The sequence below is a fragment of the Schistocerca americana genome, chromosome 1 (genome assembly GCF_021461395.2).
Source record: "Schistocerca americana isolate TAMUIC-IGC-003095 chromosome 1, iqSchAmer2.1, whole genome shotgun sequence".
NCBI lineage: Eukaryota > Metazoa > Arthropoda > Insecta > Orthoptera > Acrididae > Schistocerca > Schistocerca americana.
In genome coordinates, this window is record NC_060119.1 from 408,147,885 (window position 1) to 408,162,484 (window position 14,600).

At 43.1% G+C, this 14,600-nt stretch overlaps 1 protein-coding gene across 2 annotated transcripts in view; it reads right to left on the minus strand.

Annotated features, from left to right (window-relative positions):
• LOC124601977 overlaps positions 1-14,600 on the minus strand; it is a 447,674-nt gene that overhangs the window by 241,941 nt on the left and 191,133 nt on the right. Inside the window, exon 2 of one of the 2 annotated variants that reach the window (XM_047136287.1) lies at positions 11,139-11,336. The exons of the other annotated variant lie outside the window; for it this stretch is intronic. Coding sequence (XP_046992243.1) covers positions 11,139-11,336 — 198 coding nt within the window. The remainder of the gene's footprint in view (positions 1-11,138; positions 11,337-14,600) is intronic. 2 annotated transcript variants of the gene reach the window in all.

A 14,600-nucleotide genomic window follows, 5' to 3' on the forward strand; every position in this document is an offset into this window, starting at 1 on the left:
GACGAGTGATCTGAAGACACTTGTTGATATGTGATTCGGTAACGCTGACAGATATTTTAATGAGATTATGGTGGTTGTTGTTGTGTTGAATGTTTTTGCTGGTGATGATTTGGTATACATTTGGTAGCATGAGAATGGTTCAGTTCCTGGAAATTATCAGTGGATATTGTGTTTCTAACAGAGATGTGAGAGATGGTATGTCCCAATTTCCTCATATATCCGGCACTGAGGGTTGTTGGGCATCACTTGACGGCCGTCTGGGACAGTTCTAGTAGTCCTTTTACTTTCATACGTCACTTGGGTCTAGTGTCTTCGTGTCACTCGAGAGAAATTTTAATACTAACTCAGAGTGTTTGGTTCCTGTGCGATGTTGGGAGTGGGAGCATGGTCATTCAGTCGGAGTGACGGTCACGTATATAATACCAACAGTTGTAATAAACGCACATTATTCGGTATTATGCCGCAAATGTCGAAGACACCGGGGATATGTGAATAGTGGAACAAATGGTACAAATGGCTCTGAGCACTATGAGACTTAACATCTGTGGTCATCAGTCCCCTAGAACTTAGAACTACTTAAACCTAACTAACCTAAGGACATCACACATATCCATGCCCGAGGCAGGATTCGAACCTGCGACCGTAGCGGTCACGCGATTCCAGACGGAAGTGCCTAGAACCGCACGGCCACACCGGCCGGCAATAGGGGAACAAATTAATTTTATTTTGTGTAAATGTTCATCACAGGTCGGTTTCCTAATCGATACAATTGGCTTGAATGATATGGTAGATAATTTCCAGTCTCATGTAAAGAACGTAGTATTCTTATTTAGTTGTACTGAAAGGAGAATCTTTTCAGTCCATAATTTTTGCAGAGTTGAAGCAATAGCGTTAATAAAATTCAGGTCTTACGATGTAGAGCAATATAATGTCATTGGCGGTAAAAGACTGCTTTTCACAACATATATAAATGACCTAGTAGATAGTGTCGGAAGTTCCATGCGGCTTTTCGCGGATGATGCTGTAGTATACAGAGAAGTTGCAGCATTAGAAAATTGTAGCGAAATGCAGGAAGATCTGCAGCGGATAGGCACTTGGTGCAGGGAGTGGCAACTGACCCTTAACATAGACAAATGTAATGTATTGCGAATACATAGAAAGAAGGATCCTTTATTGTATGATTATATGATAGCGGAACAAACACTGGTAGCAGTTACTTCTGTAAAATATCTGTGAGTATGCGTGCGGAATGATTTGAAGTGGAATGATCATATAAAATTAATTGTTGGTAAGGCGGATACCAGGTTGAGATTCATTGGAAGAGTCCTTAGTAAACGTAGTCCATCAACAAAGGAGGTGGCTTACAAAACACTCGTTCGACCTATACTTGTGTATTGCTCATCAGAGTGGGATCCGTACCAGATCGGGTTGACGGAGGAGAAAGAGAAGATCCAAAGAAGAGCGGCGCGTTTCGTCACAGGGTTATTTGTAAACGTGATAGCGTTACGGAGATGTTTAGCAAACTCAAGTGGCAGACTGCAAGAGAGGCGCTCTGCATCGCGGTGTAGCTTGCTGTCCAGGTTTCGAGAGGGTGCGTTTCTGGATGAGGTATCGAATATATTGCTTCCCCCTACTTTTACCTCCAGAGGAGATCACGAATGTAAAATTAGAGATTCGAGCGCGCACGGAGGCTTTCCGGCAGTCGTTCTTCCCGCGAACCGTACGCGACTGGAACAGGAAAGGGAGATAATGACAGTGGCACGTAAAGTGCCCTCCGCCACACACCGTTGGGTGGATTGTGGAGTATAAATGTAGATGTAGATGTAGATGTAGGTAGAAGTTGATAGATACCCTTACCACAATTCACCCTCAGTGTATCCCTCAACACGTCAGATATCTCAAATAAATGCACGCGTAAATAACTGACTACTAGTATGTTACGCAACAACAGCACGTTAGGTAAGGACGATAATTAGGCATACCAGGCGGAGGACTTGAAAACACTCGGGGAGAAGTAATGTCCAACTGTGAGAATTTTTTTTTAATTTGCAACTGACAATATCTACTTGAAAGGGATTTGAATTTTAAAAAAGTGAGAGACTGTACAAATGTGTGTACTTCGAAATATATTATCATGGTATCGACTGGCAGTTAAGTGCAGTTGACAATGTTTGTCTGTAAAATAATTCGACCTAGTGCAATAGTTCAACGCAGCGGCATCGCGGGGGGGGGGGGGGGGGGGGGGGGGGGGACGTAGTTTTTTATCATGCTTTGAGTTCCACAAACCATGACGAATTGTTGCTGTACAAATAGTATACTTCAAACTCACGGCTACAATGATCCATGTGTAAGCGTGTTTCATATCTTGGTCAAAACACTTTCTCAAATAGCTGCGTTTCCTACTTTGGTCACAAAGCTGTATAATATATTGGATATGTAAGCCTCTCACTAACAAATTGTTTCGTGTCCTCTGCCAATAACGATTCTGTGACAACCTGCAGTTGACGCCACAACATTCTCTCAACTGATGCTGAACGTATACAGCGGTCACAGTTTTCACGCTCCTGGAGAGCAGCTGTGTGTATGTGGTGATTTGTCTGTACGTTTGGAACATAAGTTCGTTGGACTTCACTGTGTGTTACACTGAAACTTTAAAAACAGCAAATTTGATTTGTGTATCGGAAGAGCGTAATGCATTGAGAAGTCTAGAGTAGAATTTTATTCATCAGGGCTCATGCTAATAATAATTCTCTACAACCTTTTTTGTTCCAAGTTACAAGCGAACGCTTATCCACCATTGCTGCATCCATGCTGTGTCGATGTTTGGTATTCCTGTTACTGCAATGGTGTCGATGATTTGCAAGGCATACTGACTGACCAGCAGAAGTTGCGTTTCACATAATTAAATCTCCTGACATCCGTGATGCTTTTTGGAGTGAACGCCTTTATATTCAAACTCAGGATACGCTCTAGTATTCTGCATTAGACAGTTAGCGAAGTGGCGCAATGGGTAAGACACTAGACTCCTTGTTGGAATGGACGGCGCTTCAAATTATCGTCCGGTAATGCCGATATTTTCCACAATTTCCTTACATTAGGCGAGTGCCGGGATGATTCCCTTGAAAGGGCACGGCCGCTTTCCTTCGCTGTTCTTCCTTAATCTGAATTTGTGCTCCGTCTTAGCGACCTCGCTGTCGACGGGACGGTAAATCCTAACCTTTCTTTCTTCCTTCTGCATAAGACAAACATTGACGATATTGTTCTTTATCATACTTGTGAATGAGAAGAATCTACGCCTTATTTCCGATTGTTTGGGACTACCTGCTTAGTTAGAGACAATCGATGATTTTTAGCTAACTACGGAGTTTATTACAAAGTGTACACAGTAAGAACTAATAGAAATTTTGTAATGACACGTTACAGTGCACTCACATTAGGAAAGGAATAGGGAAAAATGTGTACAATGGCATGCAATTCTTTTTCCTAGGGATACATTGTGCTGCGTTGTTGCTTTCCCGTGCAGTGTTTCGAATTAGCTGGCCAATCTTGATGTTTCCTTTGACTTTGCTGGTACTGGTATCAGCATTGCCGAATATGCATCCTCATTCGTATTCATCAGCCTATGACCACTCACAGTCAAATGGTTCTGAGCACTATGGGACTTAACATCTATGGTCATCAGTCCCACTCACAGTCATATAGATCATACGTTTCAAATTATTAGTCCACTATTGGGGACGAAATTTAGTTAGCGCAATCAAATGTTTTTAACGATCAATGCTGAGCACTGCGCGAGCTGTGTCAAACAGTTGACGTCTAACAGAGTTGGACTGTAACTGAGGTGGCCCATCCAGCGGGTAAGACGTTCGAGACTGAAGCGAACGCGCTCTGATGCGGTAAACTGTTTATACAGGGTGAGTGAAGAAGAAAGGTACATGCTTTGAGACGCGGTAGTATTAGTGATTCTGTACAGAAAACTTCGTACGGACATATGCCATATTTCGAATGGTTTCCGAAATAGAACACGTTTAATATCACTTTTGTACGTTTTTCTTTAATAACTCGAAAATCGCATGTCACTATCAAGCAACTCGTGAACATAAGTAGTTTTGTATGGATACCAATGCAGGATGGTTCTTAGATTTTATGCACCGTTCTCGCTGGCATGTCCAACGTTCGGGCAATTCCACGTGCACTGCATGTTTGCACACCATCGCTCGATCCCTTTTTTACAATGCTGGGACCACATGTTCGACAGACGTCGGACCAAATGCTTTCCTCCCTCTGCCACACTTTCAAAAGGACCTGTGTTTTCGAATCTTGTAATCAGTTTCTCCAGACCCTTAGCAGACATCGGACCAGTGCCTTTTTTTTCCCCACAATCTTGAGTGCTCAGAACTTCAGCAGGGCTATTGGCGGACAGTCACCGTTCTTGTAAAAGAGCTTTACCAGCAGCAGGCGATCCTTCGTATTGCAGAGTCATATTGAACGTCCCGAACGCAATCTGAGGAACTGCCTTGTGCCGCGCGTCTGTTGGTGTGTATATTTTGACGCTTACTGCGTCACCTATTGGTCAAATTTTCGTAATTCTTTTACTCCATAACGTTTCTCCCAGTGTCAAAATTGCTGTTCCAGTTTGACATCATTCTGATCAGTGTTTCCCATTCTACAGGATTTTGAAACTGGAGCTTTAATTATGGACCCCTTATGTATGTGGTCGATTTTAGCACACAACACTTTCACTAACACTAAAAATATTCACATTTTAGCGCTGTGAAGAAGCGATCCCATCCCGCCGCTTCGTGAACATTGTTTTCATATTACGGAATGCGTTAATTTTTTTATTAGTTTTGTTGGTAGCAGGAGCGCCTGCTATTCCTTTGAGGAGATCATATGTTCCTGTTTCTGTGTGTGTGTGTTTGTGTATGAAAGGGAAACTAATAGGTCCTAACTCCTGTTTGTGCAAATTATCGCTTTACTATGATACCATGGTGAGCGATGTGGGCAGGGCTATTGCCAAGTTTATGTGATATTATTTGTAGTGTCAAGGGGAGTAGTTTTTTATCTACTGCACTCTGAGGTGATAAACGTCATGGGATACCTGCTAATGTCTTACCGAACACCTTTTTGCCCGGAGTAGTGCGGAAAGTCGACGTGTCATGGACTCATTAAGTCGTTGGAACTTCCCTGGAAGAACATCGAGTCATGTTGCTCCTATTGCGGTCTATAACAGTGAAAGTGTTTCCAATACGAGGATTGTGTGCACGAACTGGCCTCTCGATTATGTCTCATAAATGTTTGATGGGATTCATGTTGGGCGATTGCGTGGCCTAAACAGTCGCTCGAATTCTTCAGAATGTTCTTCAAACCAACGGAGAACAATTGTGGACCCGTGGCATGGTGCACTGTCATCCATAAAAAATTCATCGTTGTTTGAGAACATGAACTCCATGAATGACTGAAAATGATATCCAATTAGCCGAACATAACCATTTCCAGACAGAGATCTGTGTAAACACAGCCCACTCCGTTATGGAGCCACCACCAGCTTGCACAGTGCCTTGTTGGCAACTTGGGTCCATGGCTTCGTGGGGTCTGCGTCACACTCGAATCCTAACGTCAGCTCTTGTCGACTGAAATCGGGACTCATCTGATCAGGCCGTGGTTTTCCAGCTGTCTCGAGTCCAACCGACATGGTCACGAGCCCAAGAAAGGCGGTGCAGGCGGTGTCGTGCCGTTAGCAAAGGCGGCCGCGCGCGATTAACCGAGCGGTCTAGGTCGCTGCAGTCATGGACTCTGCGGCTGATCCCGGCGGAGGTTCGAGTCCTCCCTCGGGCATGGATGTGTGTGTTTGTCCTTAGGATAATTTAGGTTAAGTTGTGTGTAAGCTTAGGGACTGATGACCTTAGTAGTTAAGTCCCATAAGATTTCACACACATCTGAACATCTGAAGCAAAGGCGCTCTGCTGCCAGAGCCCATTAACGCCAAATTTCGCCGCACTGTTCTAACGGGTACGTTCGCCGTACGTCCCACATTAGTTTCTGCGGTTATTTCACGCAGTGATGCTTGTTTGTTGGCGCCGACAACTCTACGCAAATGCCGCTACTCTAGGTCTTTAAATGAAGGCCGCCGGCCATGGCGTTGTCCGTATTGAGAGGTAATACCTGAAATTTAGTATTCTCGGCACACTCTTGACACTGTGGATCTCGGAATATTGATTTATCTAACGATTTCCGAAGTGAAACATCCAATGTATGTAGCTCCAATTACCGTTCCGGGTTCAAAGTCTGATTTATTACTGTCGTGCGGCCCTAATCACATCGGAAGCCATTTTACACGAATCATCAAGTGCAGATGACAGCTCCATCAACGCACTGCCTTTTACACCTTGTGTATGCATTACTACCGCCATCTGCATGTGAGCATATCGCCATCTCATGACTTTTGTCACGTCAGAGTATGCCGCGCTGCAGATATCACCACGTGACATAGACAGAGCCTGTTAAGACGATCTGCTCACAGAAGTTGCAACATTGCCCGGTATCAGGACTTGGTGGTATTATTTCTCGAGGTGAATTTACGGCGACTCTTGCTAGGTCCTGTTACGTTGTCCCCTGTGAATTGAACTATGACTAATTACGATGCTGTTGTATTAATGAGAACAGTATGCCCTACCAATGGTCTCTCTTTTGTCTATGCTCCGTAAGCTGTGTGTGCAGTTAATCTTTGGACAATCAGGAGGGCTATTATTTCTATCTTGTTCCAATAACTGTACAATTTTGTAAATAACAACAAAAGTTCAATCGACTAATTGAGATGCTTTAACGTGGAAGATTTATATCTTGAACACATCCTGGGAATCATACAAAGGAAGGGTAAGGTTGCTTTTCCGTGGTATACTTCATCCTTGAAACATAAAGCATTGATAACACATACTTTCATTATGACATGAACGGAACAGGATTCTCGATGTAATATGCCAGTGTTCAGTCTCTCGTCCTACAATAAATCGTGCATGTATGGAAGGTTGTGTTGATGCCGTTCGTGCTGATTGGCATTTTACTCCAAGTGGTCTCGGAGACTAAGATGTAATTCAAGTCCGGCAACTTTATGGCCGTACCAGATGTCTGATTGTTTCTAAATATGTCTCATATCGAACAGTAGCATCGACAGACTGGTGAATGCGAGAATTATAGACGTTATTACGATTGAAGCCAAGATTAGCAATGATACATCCTCGTTAAGATGATGGGGAAATGGAAGAACCTTGTTGTCGGTCACCTCAATGTAACTATGCTGATTAACGATACATTCCACCTGAAGCATACATGTAATTTCCCTGTAATTAAAACGTCAGAAATGCCGTAATCGAGCTGCCTGTAGCTCGCATCACTCCCCTTGCGTCGTACTCCAAGACGTTTATGTAGATGTACGATGTCCTTAACATACAGCCAGAAATGTTATTTCAGTGATAAAATAACTCAAAATAAGGCATTTGAAGTTTTAATCGGTTCGCTGTAGATATATCGTTGGGCGTTGTATCATGATAACTTGGTCGACTGAAGTGACGCTATGTAAAGTGAACATACGATGCAGTTCCTCCTGGAGTGTTCATTCACGTTGCAATCTGTAGCAATGACTGTTATGCAACTCCATTTTTAGCCACGAGCCAGGTCATATGCCAACGACCCTGGCCCTTCCTTATGGTGCTTCGGCTAAAATTTTGTCGTGAATTCTAAATAAACTGAGATAGCGGATACCATCTGAGTTGTGCGTGAAAACGAGCGCTTGATGCAGAGAAGCAGCAGAGACGTTCCTTCCAAGGTTTACGTTCAAACGGAAGCGGTGGCGCCACCGGCGCACACAGTGACACCGTCTGAGACAGCCGCACGTAATCGCCGACCAATCATAAGCCGACCAATCAGAAGCCGTCTTCGGGCTATATAGAGGCTACCATAGCAGCAGTGGAGACAGTCAGCTCCTGACGATGACGATGGAGGTAATCGTCGAAAGCTCGAGATTTTATCTAGAACTGACGCGGCAAGAATACCGAGAATATTTTATACATAAACTGAGATTGCTGATCAGTCCGCACAGATATAGCTTGCGACCAAACTGTGAAATGGGATATTTCCATTATGGCACGACCTTTGCTATGTGCAATGGTATTCACTCTGTTTTTTCACTTTGACATATCACTCTTGTTTCATTTTACATACGACAAATGAGATAAATCAGCTCGAGAGACACAGCAATTGCACATGTATTCCAATAAATTCGGCACGATCTGTAAGCATTTGTAGCTAGTATTAACATTGACATGCCAGGTGAGCTTATTTTGCGACCGTCGACATGAAATAGTACAATTGCAGTGATCTCAGTTTTTTTCCTTACGATGCTTAACGGTAGAGCGCTAGAAAAAAATGTTTAATAGTAATTATAACGTTTTAGAATCATGCGGTGCTGAAACTTGACTCGTGTTTATGAACAAGCAGCGGCGTGAAGATGCATCGCGCTTCTATGCTGTAGTGAGGCACAGCATTATTTCAGAATAAGATTACAGGCGTTCGGTCTATAAATTATTCGCTGTTTTTTTCTTCGTCGCTGCTGTTCTGTCATCCAGTAATAACTGATTTTTAAAAATACGAATTTTTATATTTATGTATATTTTTACCCGAGACCTTGCCTAACTAGTCTCCCACGCCAGGGCGCCGCCGCAGTCCACATTATTTGTACGTGAGCGTTTTACGGACGAGGAATATGCTGATGTGGTCATCTTTTATGCATGCGGGGCAGTTCAGGCTTCCGTGTCTGCGTAAGAGTCGCCTCACGTCACACCCCTACCATTTCTATCTTGTAACCAGGTGACAAAACAGCTTTCTGTGGAGTCGATCGTAATGATAAACGTCCAAAACATAAGTAACTAATGAAAACTGTATATCAGATTCTGGTTGAGAAGTCACATCTACAAACCTTTCGCTAAATCCCACGAAAGAGACGATTGACAACAGGGTGCTACATAAGACGTGCTGAACACGTTAACATAATCCCCATCGTAAAATTCATCACGATGTAGCTAAAGTGCCACTGTAAGAGAGCCGTGGGTATCCCATGTTGTAGTCTGTTTGTGTGCTAAGTCTGTCATCATTATGACATTGTGTTTATAGCTCTGTGATGCATGGGCGAGTACATAGAATAAAATAAGCGACTTCACTGCACTGTATTACTCTGCTATTCTGATACAATGTGTACGCTCACTCCTCGACCATGTTCCCCTGTACCTTTAGCTGCATTTGCGTAAACGTAATAGCCACACAGGCTGCTTATTAAGAGACATAATGTTCTTGCGGCGATAACTGTCTGAAATTCTGTTACTACGAGGAATCTTCACTTTTAGAATCTTACCAGCAAGTGGAAAGCGGGTGGCTACCGCTCCTATTCACCAAAATGTGCTCCGACGCCCTTAGTTGAATTCCAGATCTGTTGGCAGTGCAGTATGTGGATGGGAGATGTAAAAGTGTCGTTGGTTACCCGACCAATGGGCGGAGACCTTAACTTCAGTGGTTTCTCTGATGCTCATCAGAAAGTGCAGGCGATGAACCAGTACCCGTCCCTGATCTCTCTGCTTGATAACAATACAAACATAGCACTATATTCTTCACGGCGCCGTGAGAGTAGTTTGCAGTTGTACACGATACACAGATTCCTCAATTTATGAAATAGTGGAATAAGTCACCCCAAAAATGAAAATGCTGAAATGAGAGGACTGTAATTACACCTCTTTGGGTCTACCAGTCAGCAATGCTACAGGACTATACTTTTCTTAAATTTAATCAACACCTGACCACTAAGTCATCGCACATATTTACCGCTGAGGATAGCAATCAATTTTAAACTGTGTATTCACTAGTATTTTCCGAAGTGAATAGATAAGAGTGGACTAGGTCGTCTTCTCTTCGTGGTCATACGATGATTTTTTTCCTAAAAACAACATCAACAACTATTACACGGCAGATTAAACCTACGTGGATAGTTCAGTCTGACAAAATTTAGTGCGTTTGCTCGTTTCAGTGAGAATTAACAGTAGTATAATTTGGCCAAACATCGTCACCTAACACTTCGCGCAGTGTGAGTAATTCAATTTATTCTGTAGATCAGCTCGTCAAAATACCGGCATTCCGTTCTAATGACCGATATATACGTCTTCACATCAAACGTATAGGAGTGATAGAACACGTCATGGGGAACAAATTTTGCTAGGGACAAATTTTTCGCTGACGCTTCCCGACGATGTTAGGCGTCGATTTAATAAATTCAACAGTCCTGGGATGTCGAGGTTTCACCAAACTAGTACCATCTAGTAACCATTTGTGCTGCATCTGCATACTGCTATAATTTGGTGGAATTATTTTTCAAGAAGAGAACATTAAGAATGTGTTTCTCTAAAGGGAGAAAGATATTTTTCCGCAATTAATAATAAAATGCCAGAATGAAATTTTATCTCTGCAGCGGAGTGTGCGCTGATATACAGCTTCCTGACAGATTAAAACTGTGTGTCGGACCGAGACTCGAATTCGGGACGGTTGCCTATCGCGGGCAAATGCTCTGCCGACCACGCTATCCAAGCACGAATGATGACCCGTCCTCACAGCTTTACTTTCGCCGATACATCCTCTCCTACCTTCCAAAAATTGACACAGGCTCTCCTGCCAAAACTGCAACACTATCCTCCCTTGCAGGAGTGCTAGCAAGTCTTGCAAATTTAGCAGGAGAGCTTCTGTGAAAGCTGGGAGGTAGGAGAGGAGATATCGGCGGAAATAAAGCTGTGAGGACGAGTCGTCAGTCTTGCTTGGATAGCTCAGTCGGTAGGGCACTCGCCCGCGAAAGGCAAAGGTCCCGCCTTCGAGTTTCGGTACGGAACACAGTTTTAATCTGCTAGTTAGCTAAGTAAAAGAATGATGCCTAGCGTCGCCAAGAAGCATCAGTGAAAGTTTTGTCACTAACAAAAGTTGTTCCCCGCGACGTAATCTGTCACCCCTAGACGTTTGATGCAAAGACTTTGAAACACTCTGCGTAGGGCAGGCGAATTAGTGCAATAACTGAAGGTAGAGGGAGCGTTCCAGCAGCAGCGACTGACCGCAAACGAGCTGCGGACAGCATTTCCCCGGTTGAAGCTGCAGGCGACAGCCCGGCGGCAGCTGCTGCGGCTGTGGCATACGCGGGCACACTTGCAGGCGGCACTGCAGCGACCCCGTGGAGCAGCGGCACGAGAGGCACGGCGCCGCAGTCGCCACCACGCCGCCCTCCGGTACCGTGACGCCCTCGTGCCGGCAACCTGCGCACCCAGCCACAGCCATCAGATACTGATCGCTGTCTCCCTTACAGCTCACACTCTACAACCCTTACAGGTCCTTACTCCTTCCCTAGAACACTTACACGTAAATACGGGTGGCGCAGATAAAACTAGACAGTGTAAGTACAACGGAAATGCAACAAAATTGCAGAACCGAACAGCGAAAATGGACTTAACATTTATTTATAATGAAAAATACATTTATGTTGAAAGTGACCCTATGCAGTATCAATACAGAGCTGTGCACGTCTAAGCATATTCAAATACACCCGGAGTAATGTTCGGTAATGTGAAATACGGCAAATGTGATGGCCATAAACGTTTGCTGACAGTTCGTTCCTCAGTGAAGACATTATGGACTCTTCAGGAATACCTCAGACGTATGGCATGTTACACCATCTTGCTGGGAGAAACAGTATTGTCTTTCATATTCAGTGAGTTAAGGACAAAATGTACAAAAAATTTCCATGTATGCAACTGTGTTGAGGGTAGTGTCAAAAATATCGGTGCAATAATGCACGTTCCTGTTACACCGCACCAAATGCCGATTTTTTCATCATGTAGTGGGTCCGTTGCCCAGAGCCTCGTATTCTGTGAATTCACGTGACCGGGAAGATGGAACTATACTACATCACTCATGGTGTAATCAAAAGGGGCCAACAAACCATGGTTGATGTTATTCAAAAGCCACGTGCAGTAATCTGCATGTTTCTGACTGTCAACCTTCCGTAATTGCTGCACAACCGTCACAAGATGTGGCTTCAAATTAATACTTTTTTCTGTACCCACTGGCAACTAGTCCTACTCTCATACGCCTGTTGGACCAATTTACGTGTAGACTTCTTTGGGCTCTGAATAATCCCTCGGCAAATGTTTGCAACAACTTCTAGTGTACGAACTGAAGGAATTCTTTGTCGGTTCACATTTTTCACAGATCTGAAGGTGCGGCAGTTTTATACAGATTCCGTACCGCTCTCTTTGCTGGTAGCCCTCCATCCGGATACTTGATCCTGAAAACTTCGCGAGTTTCCTTAACCAAACCTGTTTTCACATATACTTCCACAATTTCAGTTCTTTCTTCTGCCGAGAAAATAATTTTGGAGACCTCAAAGAGAAACGTCTAACTTCGCTATGAAATAAACTGAAATGCTAACAGAAGAATGCAGACAATCGATTACTATAAAAAACTGTCCACTGTTGCAGCTGTTTACGCTTGCATTCGCGGGCTACTTTTAACTGAGCTACTCTGTGCAAACACGGTGCACACTGTTTCCTTATGATAAGTACTAAATCCCAGAAGACAGAATACGCAATTGAAACTTTGATTCAAATGTGTTTTCAACAATCCAGAGATCAGTCGACAATACTTTATTCCGACAATTTTAGCTTAGTTTACAATTATGGTCATTAAACAGCGACATATCTCTCCACAGGGGGCATCATCAATGACCAGAGGGACCACACATCGAAGTCCCCGCACCGAAGATACAGAGTTCGCGAGGAAAACTTTGCCGCATATGCTTCAAATGACGTCTTAAGAGTCATGAAATATTCTTCGCAGCACAAGCACGTGAATAGATAATTCCGTATTCAGATTGGCTGCGTACGATGGAGTGACTTAAAAATGATGATTCAAATGGCTCTGAGCACGATGGGACTTAACTTCTGAGGTCATCAGTCCCCTAGAATTTAGAACTACTTAAACCTAACTAACCTAAGGACATCACACACATCCATGCCCGAGGCAGGATTCGAACCTGCGACCGTAGCGGTCGCGGGGTTCCAGCCGGAAGCGCCTAGAACCGCTCAGCCACAACGGCCGGCTAAAAATGAAAAAAGCGCAATTTATTCTCCATATTCACTTCACTAATGAGTTACAGAATCACTTTTTAGGAAAAAAAATCCGTGAAATGTTATAAGAATTATAATGCATGTTTCATATGTTAATTACCGACTTTTATAGCCCTAAAGAAAGTCTTATTAAGACCAGATGCGTTTCACTTTTTTACCTTACAAGTTTGTTTGCTAGGATCATGAACGCATCGCATGCTTTACGTACTACACTAAACATTTTAATCCTTATCATTATTACTTATGGTTTTGTGTTGTTTGCTTCATTCTTCTTGTTCTTCTACGTGAATGTGTTGGATATTCAGCACACCGCACTTTCACTGCACTAAATATTCACGTTTCTGTGTTGAGAAGAACTACTGTCATCTCGCCATTTCGTGTGTTTCGTCTTGCTATTGCGGGATGTGTTCGTCTTTTGTTTGTTTTGGTAGTGGTTGGAGTGACTGCTGTCTTTTCTAGTCGGAAAATATAAACATTCACAGAGCGATAACAGATGCTGCCACCTTTACCAAAACAAACAAAAGACGACCACATCCTATAGTAGCAAAATAAAACACACGAAATAGAGAGAGCATAGTAGTTCTTCTCAACATAGAAACCTGAAATATTAAGTGCACTGAGAGTACAGTGTGGTGAAACCCAACACATACAAGTGGAAGAACGAGAATGATGACATAAACAACAGTAAAACCGTGAACAGCGATAAGAATCAAAAATGTTTATAGTAGTAAGTAAACCTTGCGAACTGTTCATGACCCTAGCAAACAAAATTGTAAGAGGAAAAAACCATATCGTTACACTGACCACTGAAAATGCTCTAGAATAAACCGAAACGCATCTGGTCTTAAAAAGACTTCCATGACAGTTGCAAAAGACGATAATTAACAAATACCAATGGCATATCTGCAACTGCATAAAAAGAAGCCCTAAACAAAGAAGACAACATGTAATTTCGGTTGTGTTCCAACTATAACACCATGCAGAGCCGTATTAAAAGAGTTGTGATATTTTGGCACCTGTTTCACATTATTTATATTCATTAATATCCTTTGTCGTAACCAGTATTTCTCTTCCCGAATAAATCTTCCTCTCTGCAGAAGATTATGGGCTATAAAGATTATTCATTTACCTTCCAAACTCTACAGCTGAATGACGAAACCGGTAATATGAAAAAATTTATTCCTCCATCCTGTGCCGTATAAGGCATGATGATCTAGGTTGACACTAACCGATATGAGTTGGTTCGTCTGCTCTGCCTATGTATGTCGAATTTTTCTGAAGAGGAAAGAGGTTTGTCTGTCTAATGGGTGAGTTTCGAAAGGAGGAAGATCGGTGGCTATGGACATAATGTATATCTATGGAGTGAGCATAGGCTACTGCGCATTTAACAACGTG